The sequence below is a fragment of the Silurus aristotelis genome, assembly GCF_946808225.1.
Source record: "Silurus aristotelis genome assembly, chromosome: 3".
NCBI classification, from domain to species: Eukaryota; Metazoa; Chordata; class Actinopteri; order Siluriformes; family Siluridae; genus Silurus; species Silurus aristotelis.
The window spans coordinates 24,741,069-24,750,157 of NC_139576.1; the positions used below are offsets into that span (position 1 = coordinate 24,741,069).

Sequence of the window (9,089 nt, forward strand, 5' to 3'; positions counted from 1 at the left end):
ACAGGTGTGTGTTTGTAAGCACTTTATTAACAAAGTACAACTGCATAATAAGCTTTACTTAGTGGATAGTAAACATGTACATGGCTATTTATTCATTCAAACAAATTTGCTATAATTCAGTGTCTTTACAATCTAAAACCTACAAGGGAACCTGGTTTAACTTTGTGTAGCTATGAATGTCATTTGCAGTGGTATACCTGTGTTTATTGTAACAATTTCATTTTATAAATATAATGTATGTAGTATATAAAATAATGTAATATGTAATAATGTAATGTACAGTATATACGTAATTCATGTCCTTTGAGGAATGGCATTTGGAAAGAGCAGATGGCTTCTTCTGTCACAAAACCTGGTCAAAGTTAATAATTTGACTTTAAGTGGATGCATTTTTCCGCTCCAGAAAATGAAAATTGACTGGTCGGTCTGCCACAAGCACAGTGCGATAAAGGGCTTTGACCTCTCTTATGTTGCGATCCAGCTTCACTTCAAATTGTTGTATTATCTAGATAATAAGAAAAACAGCAGTTCAAAATTATACATCTGAACATACAGTATATGACTGAATACTGATATATAAAATATAAACAGATCACATTCGGAACTTATGTATATTGTGTAGTGAGTAGTTCATATCAAACATCTGCACAACAGAATTCACCAATTTGTGGACTTTATTGTTGGTTGAATGGTTGTGCAGAAAGTTAAAAACAAAGGCATATAAAGGCACATACAATTTTAGCAGTCACGTAAAACATACTGAAGAAAAGTAAAAAAACATTTAAAAACACAATTTCCAGCACCACTATATGTAGCACTCTAGTACACTCTAGTACTCAAGTCTTAGTGCTCAGCCCAATGCTGTTTGTGCTGGTGACAAAGCACAGCTGAGATAACAAAGTTTTTTGAAGACATAACACTAGTCGATCTTGTTAGCAAAAATGAATCTAAATACAGAGAGAATGCAATTGTTTGTCTTAGTATTTATGTATTTACATTTTGATATAATGTCTAAATGTGGTCCACAGTAAAAAAAAAAAGTGTTTATAAATAAATAAACAGGTAGGTAACACTTTGTAAATCATATTTGGTCTCTTACCCTTGCCAGTGCTAAGTGCATCTCCAATTCAGCAATACGTTTACCAACACACCCTCTCACTCCAAACCCAAATGGAACGGCACCAAATGGAGTAGGCCTTGCTCTGCCATCCCGCAACCAGCGTTCTGGCTGGAACATCTTTGGTTCAGGGAAGACTGTCTCGTCCTGACTGATCGCGTAATGGAAGACTGAAAATGATGTCTGTGTAGAAGGGCAGTTGATCAGTTAAACATTGATTTTAGGAGTAAATACATAAAAATCTATATTAAAAAACCTTTAATTATAATGAATAACTTACATTTTTAGGAAAGAAATGTCCTCCTATTATCACATCATCTTTTGACAATACACGTCCATTTACAGGAACAACTGGGTACATTCTATATATGATCATAATAGTGTTATTAACAGGTAAAATAACGAAATTCTTATACAAGTTTTGTTTTATGTTAAATGTCCAAACTGCCCATGAAATGATGACCACATTTCTGCTCTGCACAATCAGTGTTAAATTGTGGTGGTATGGACTAAATGAATGTGTCTATTATAATACTGTTTTGTATTTCATTTATTTCTTTCCTTTCAAAAATCCACCTTAGAGTTTCCTTGATGACTGCCTTGAGGTAAGGCATGTTGTTTATATCTTCAGCTGTTGGAATTGTGTCCCCATTTACAATGCTGGTCACTTCCTGATACAACATGTCCTGTGCTTTTGGATGCTGTGAGAGCAGGTACAGGGCCCACACCAAGCTGTTGGATGTCTTAAGAGGCATGACATTTCATGCAATGATTATTCTCTAATTTTAAGAATAATAAATCTTGGACCAAAAAAAGTTAGTATATTTTACTGTATCCTTACTGTGTCCACTCCTGCTAGTAGCAGTTCAGCAACACTTCCATACACATCCTTTTTGCTCATGTTAGTGTTGGCGAGCAAGTAGCTAAGATATTCGCCTTTAACTTCCTGACCTGCATCCAGGCGCGTCTGAATATCCTCCATCTTCCTGTCGATTAACTTGCAGGCTATTCAAAGCAACACAGATATCTTTGTTAATTTGAACGACACAGGATCATACAGCCAAGATTAGTCAGAGATGGAGGGAGATATTTGATATTAAAGTAATGTCTTATCAGTAATTATCTCACCAAATTTAAAGATTCCATCCCAACCATTCATGTAGCGCTTCCAGTATGGCAAATAATTGCGTGCCCACTTGGGAACCACAGTTGCAAGCATACTGTTAGTAAACATCTGGGCAATGGAGTCGATGAAGTTTTGAGTCTCAACTGGAATCTCATTTTCAAGACAACCAATTCGAGTCTCAAACAGTATGCTGGAGATTCCTGAATAAGCAGAACATAAAGGAAATTAGACAAGAAAATGGTTAATCCTTATTATACATCTGTCTCTTTACAACAAATCAATACTGGCTTATATCAATTATTATAATAAATTATTTTTATATTTTTGCAACCATGATCTGATAGAGCATACCTTCTAGAGAGAAGTAGTATAGCTCATTGGATATGTTGGATACCAGGTCTCCAGTGGGGCTCATTTTGCGCAGAAACCGTATACGTTTAATAAAATCTGTGACTACTTCATTAACCACATGCTCATACTTCATTGCATCCTTTGGATGCAGCATACGCTTGTTCAGCACAGATCGGAGTTTGTACCACTTTTCACCTTCTCTGATAAAAATAGCATATTTAACACAGTTAAGCCACAACCAGATATCCAATGCACCCAATGCAAATGTACACATTCTATATTTAAAATATAATTTCATGCGAAAAATATCTGCTAGCCAATATACTTTTTTCAGTTCAGTATATAAATTAAAATAAATATAGCTCTGATTGTCATGTTACATGATTTTGGTCTCTACATAAGCAAATCATATAGCAGAGCTAAAAAAAAGCAATTGTGTAAAAGATAAATCTGGCTTACTCAGTAAAAGGGCCATATCCTAAGCCTCTAATATCTCGATATTCAGTCCAGGGTGTCATGTTTCCTCTACAAGGGAACTTCTCATCTTTTCTCAGCAGTTCCTCCACGAGATCCACATTAGTTAAAGTTACAGTAATCACACTGCCTAATTTTATTTTGACCATGTGTCCATAACGTTGTTTATAATACAGCTGGGGATTAAAAAAAGATTTTAAAATGTCAGTGCCTTTGACAAAAAGTAGCATATAAATAAGAGGTAAAACTAGATAATAAATAAAGCAACTCTTCATTTCCAAGTTTAAAATCCCTCTTGTCCTAAATTCTGAATTTACTTCTCGAAACAATCTTATCAATTCTTGTCAATTCTTAACAAATCTTATCAATACTTGAAAGAAAACTGCATTCTAGGCACACTGTACCTGCAGCTCATGCATCTGATTGTAGTATCCATTAAATGTTATCCTGTACATTAGTTCTGGAAGAGAAACCTTAGGAATATCAGCCATAGTCTTGATATTTTTAGGAGAGACAGAAGCTGCAACATTTTCTCCTACTGCTCTCTGTATCCTCAGGCAGGCTGTGGTGGGCTTAAGGAACTTACGAAAAGCCATGGTCCGAACCGAATGTCAAAGAGGAAGTCTCTCAGTCGGAATAAGTACACAGCAGCTCAAGTTTCACTGTACAAAAAATGCAGTAAAACAGTTAACCCTTTACATGCTGTTCTAACACGAATATGGGTGTAGACAACTCATTGAACCCACAGACACTCCCACACAGACACACACACACACACACACACACACAGAATACAGTTTGTCTCACCAAACATACTCTTCCACTGTACAATATAATCCAAAAAATACTATTGAGATTTATTATTAAAAAAAAAACTCAACCAAAAAAATCACAGTTTAAAAAGCACAAGCATTTTCAGTAAGTCAAATCAGTGCACAGAGTAATGCAGAGCATTTAATCAGTAGATCAAGAGGCATTCCACAGTCTCAGTCCTAAAACATGCTGGTTGGAGTTTCAGGGACTTTAAATAGCCTTTGTGTGTTTAAGGTTAATCTGCAGACTTTGATCACTCACTGTACACTACACAAGAACACCCATGTCTAATTTTTTATAGTTACCTAATCAGCCAATCATGTGTGCATTGCTTGCAAATATGTTCCATACGGCATTTTTCATTTTTTTTATCTTTAAATCACAAAAAGCCCTGTTTAATGGGATGTACTTTTTGTTTCTTATCAGTCTAAGCCACTTGTTGACTTTCGTGGCTCCCTGGTAATATAACAGCCAGCGTTGCAACTTAAAGCTCCAGAGCTAACATTTCAATCTTTATTTCTGTCTGTGTCATTCTCTACATATTTATATAGTGTTCTTTCAACTTCTTAGGTTTCTTCCCTCCTGGAAAGCACATGCACATAGGTGGGCTGGCTACTCTAAGTTGCCTCTAAGTGTGAAGGAGTGTTTGGATTTGTGTGTGAATTATGCCCTGTAGGGGACTGGCAACAATGCTATTGTGTATTACCTTTTAGTGTATGCAGATGTATTAATATACCTTTTGCTAATGTTGGTATTGGAATGCAAGTGGGTGAGGTACACTTCTAAACCTTGCTGTTTTATTTTCAGGCAATACTGAATGTCCTCTGTTTATCTCTGGTTATTTAAAGCCGTGCACAGAGTTTTCTTCATTTAATGGTACATTGTTGTTTAGTATTATACAGCTAAATAATACAATTAAACATTATCATGGAAACAATAGTTTTAAATGAAAGGAAATGTGTCATGCCTGAGGAAAATGTGTAATAAAGCCTAAGGGCTCCTTCAATGTGTTTTGCATCCCCAGTGTCAGATGACATAATGACATGCCCCAATCAGTAAAAAAAAAGGCAAACATGAAGGAATTCAGTTATAAATTAATGTTGCCAAATACAATTATGCAAAATGTGTCAAATTATAACAAAATCCATTTATCTGTGATCTGCTTTGCCAACACAAAGTTCAGGTTCTTCAGACACTCATAGGCAGATGATTCCAGCTTCTGGTGGAGTTGACAAAAAAGGGCAACTCTCATGTTTATTTTTCATTCTTTAATACTAAATGGCCCTGGACCTGAGATTGCCAAATGTTTGAAAATGTTTGTGACAGCACAGAGTTCACCACTGATTACAGTAAAAATGAGATTAGATGTGGAATGTTAGAAAGGCTGACTGCCAGTTTTCAAGTTTTGAAGAAACTGTATTCATCTTATGTTGTGACAAAGCAGCACCAGTGGCTGCAGTGGCTACAAAACAGCACAAGCTGTTTGTGTTGGTATTGTCCATGACTTACTGTATGTATACAGTATATATTAGATTAGATTCAACATTATTGTCATTACATATGTACAATTACAAGGCAACTAAATGCAGTTTAGGTCTTACCAGAAGTGCAATAGCAGCAGGTGCACGAGATACAGTGTTTACATGAGTTATATAAATTAGATAAAATGGTATTATAAGAACAATTTACAGATGTGTATGTACTATAAACAAAATATATGGCTATTACTATAAACAGAAATTTACAGAAGGATATGTACTATGAACATAATATATTGTTATTACTATATATATATATATATATATATATATATATATATATATATATATATATATATATATATATATATATATATATATATATATATGCAGTCTCAAGCACGCTATAGTGAGTCTAACCATATTTTGCTTTGATGCCAATGACACTATCGGAAATCTTGCAATCGAATTCTTCTCAAAATCATCTTGAGAATGCTGAATGACCATTCGGATGGACATTATATACTATATTTATCCAATCAGCTGCACAAAGCCGCCAGGAAAGATGATCCCAAAAAGTCTGCCACTGTTGCAATCTACACTCACCTTCTACAACTGCAGATAACTGCTGATCAGACAAAAATGTTCTTTCAGGCGCTCATCGCCAAATTGTTTCCACTCTCAGTGCTCTATCTTTATGCTATCGATATGCTCCCTGGTTTCATTTGTTGCTAATGCTAATCTATTGTGGTCAGAATATATCACCATTAGCTCCTACTGATCCGCCAACATACACAGTTCTCGCTTTGTGGCTCTTTTGTTAAACGCTCGACTCTCCAGTTGGAGACCCTGATTCGATTCCCACCTGGACTAAAAATTCTACACTGATCTAATTTTCTTCATTCTTTCATATTACCTCAATAACATCCATTGTGTGTGAGTCCTGCTTCTGGGTCCTCCATTAGTGTACGTGTCAGAACAATATGAAGCCACTTTAAGGAACCCAGTCAGATGAATCAGTTGGTGAAAAATGAGAACTGTTTCATGGGCCTTTACTCAGCTTCTAAAGGGTATATCATTAAGAGTGGACAGATTCAATTTAATTCAATTCAATTTAAGTTTATTTCTATGGCGCTTTTTTTTTTTTTACAGGACACGGTCACAAAGCCTGGGTTGACTGTGGCAAGGAAAAACTCTTTTAGATGGTAGGAGGAAGAAACCTTGAGAAGAACCAGACATAAAGGCGAACCCATCCTCATTTGAGTGACACCATGTGTGTGATTATGAATCCTAAAAACATTACAGAGAGTGAGAAATATCATGAGCACCAAGGTGTGTGATTATGAGTAATGTACTTTCTACAATCTTATCTATTAATTATGCAGTTATACAGTTTTTATGATAAATAAAAAAACATTGGAATCTCTTGAATCTTAAATCAGTTGGAGTTATAAAATCAGCTGCTCTCCAACACATAAATTAGCTCAACATCTGAGATTATTATTGATTCAACACCAACTTCTCCATACCAGAGCCTTTAAATGTTCAATGATGGATAAGCAGCCAATGGGGACTGTTTTATGAGTATTAAATAAAAGGTTGGTCATCTTCAAAGTCCATAGTCCAAAATCTTAATGAAGGGTGGAGAGCTCGGGGCAGAGCCTGAGAAGGTGTAAACAGTGATGGAGTGGCCCACACCCATGAATGTGAAGCATTTACAATGTTAGGCTTTGTCATTTCTACCACCGATTTATATGAAATTACAACAGGATAACCTTTCCTCTTATTCCTCACCTCCAATGCTACTTCTTTTGTCTGCACTCCTAATGCCTTCCAAGCATTCTCGCAGCAAAAGGAACTGTCAGGGATGGTTCTAGCTAATTATATAAGGGTGGGCTGGTACATATAAAAGGTGGGCATTCAGTGGTAGTGGCCCCAACACCTAATCCAGTTCTCTCCATAACTAATATTTACAAAATAAAAAAAATCTAAACTGTGATAATAAAACCTACTTCTAAAATTTAAAACCTTCACTGTATTTTAACTTTCATCTCCAAAATTTTTGTTTGGCCTGGGGACTGTTCACATCACATGTTGGGAATTGTTTTTTGGGCAGTTTAACACCATCACCTACCACATTTACTAAGCCCAATGGTCTTTCCAGGCTGTTCACCCTGAAGAAATAATCCCCCGTCCCCCAATCCCTCAAGATTGGTATTCGCTGTTACCTGGCAGGTCGAGGCGAGGTTAAGTGGGTTTAATGTACTTAACCGGTTATTTGCCCCCAACACTGTGTTTGCAGGTTTTTTAGTGGGTTACACCACCATACTTGCTATAGTAAATCATTTCTCCAGGGCTGCCATTTTGTAGCTCTCCCTACAGCTTGTGAGACCGATGACATTCTCATCAATCACGTTTTCCGGCTTTTCTGTGGACATCGTCACGCACCATGGACCCCAGTTTTTTGTAATGCCCTCGGTGCCACTGTTTATCTTTCCTTAGGTCTTCACCTCTGGACAAACAGTTAGACAAAATGAACCACCCTGGACATGGAGTTTGCTCTCATGTGCATTACAGCCAACAACCCATCCTTTCAGTGCAGAAAGAGTGGACAGTTTCTGGCACCTAGGAGTTCATATCACACAGGACCTGTCTTGGTCCTGTCACTTTCACACCCTGGTGAAGAAGGCCCGGCAGCGCCTTTACCATCTGAGATGCTGAAGGGACGTTAAACTACACTCTCAGGTGCTAAGGAGCTTTTACACTGGCACCACTGAGAGCGTCCTGACGGGTAGCATCTCTTCCTTCGGAACAGCACCATGCAAGACAGGCGAGCCCTCCAGAGGGTGGTGCAGTCTGCTGAACATAAAATCTGCACCAAACTCGCTAACCTGCAGGACATCTAAAGCACGTGGTGCAGGACCAGGGCCAGAAAGGACCTCAGCCATCCCAACAATGGACTATTTTCTCTGTTACGTTCAGGGAAGCGCTTCCCCTCCTTGAAAGCAAACACAGAGAAAATGAGGAGGAGCTTCTTCCCGCAGGCCATTCAGAGTTTAAACCAGGAAACACTCAGGATCTACTACTGGACCTCTATCTCTGTCTTCACTTATTTCTGCGCAACATTTTTGCACTATTATATGACACCCTAACTCTGGACTGTCACTTCAACTCTGAACTTGCACAGCACAGTGTCACTTTATACCACACCACACTGCACATGAACACTTGAAGGACAATCATACTAAATCACTTTCATTTGTACTGTCAATATCTGCCATACACGTCCATCACCGTCTAGAATTAATGTATATACATATATTTTCTATTTTATACTTTTTTATTTATCTACTTTATTTTAGTATCCTTATATTCTAGTCATTTTTTCATGCTTAAATGTTGGACTCGTAAAAAGGATTTCACTGCATGTCGTACTCTGTATGTATGTGACAAATAAAATTTTAACTTGAACTTGTTCACTCTTTCACATTACCTTAATAAAGACTGTATACTGCAGTCATTTGTGTGTCCTGCTTCTGGGTCCTCCATTAGTTTACATTTCACAGCAATATTCTAATTGTGGTGATTGCTTTACAAAGTATAATCACATATGGTCAAAAAAGCTAAAATATACTTTATTAACACCATTAGACTTTGTTATGCATGATTTTATTTTTTAATATATGCAAACATGCAGCCTTCAGACATTTGTAAATTAGCCTTTTATGAA

The 9,089-nt window shown here is 36.9% G+C and overlaps 1 protein-coding gene across 1 annotated transcript; it reads right to left on the reverse strand.

The window, feature by feature from the left end:
- Positions 1 to 7: 7 nt before the first annotated feature.
- Positions 8 to 6,080, reverse strand: LOC310723958 (sterol 26-hydroxylase, mitochondrial-like). The gene is made up of 10 exons (XM_083537559.1): positions 5,966 to 6,080; positions 3,473 to 3,730; positions 3,054 to 3,244; positions 2,595 to 2,794; positions 2,246 to 2,443; positions 1,959 to 2,122; positions 1,694 to 1,860; positions 1,398 to 1,479; positions 1,100 to 1,300; positions 8 to 505 (listed from the first exon to the last, which is right to left on the reverse strand). Exons 2-10 carry the CDS (start codon positions 3,662 to 3,664, stop codon positions 377 to 379), a joined length of 1,524 nt encoding a protein of 507 aa, XP_083393685.1. The 5' UTR covers positions 3,665 to 3,730; positions 5,966 to 6,080; the 3' UTR covers positions 8 to 376.
- Between the last annotated feature and the right edge of the window lie 3,009 nt (positions 6,081 to 9,089).

What these genes read in the sequence shown, in the direction of transcription:
- LOC310723958 (XM_083537559.1), bottom strand. Translation starts at nt 3,664, where the DNA reads ATGGCTTTTCGTAAGTTCCTTAAGCCCACCACAGCCTGCCTGAGGATA. An exon ending in ATCAGATGCATGAGCTGCAG is followed by an intron (nt 3,245 to 3,472) that starts GTACAGTGTGCC and finishes TTTAATCCCCAG; the next exon opens with CTGTATTATAAACAACGTTA. An exon ending in GACATTTCTTTCCTAAAAAT is followed by an intron (nt 1,301 to 1,397) that starts GTAAGTTATTCA and finishes CCTTCTACACAG; the next exon opens with ACATCATTTTCAGTCTTCCA.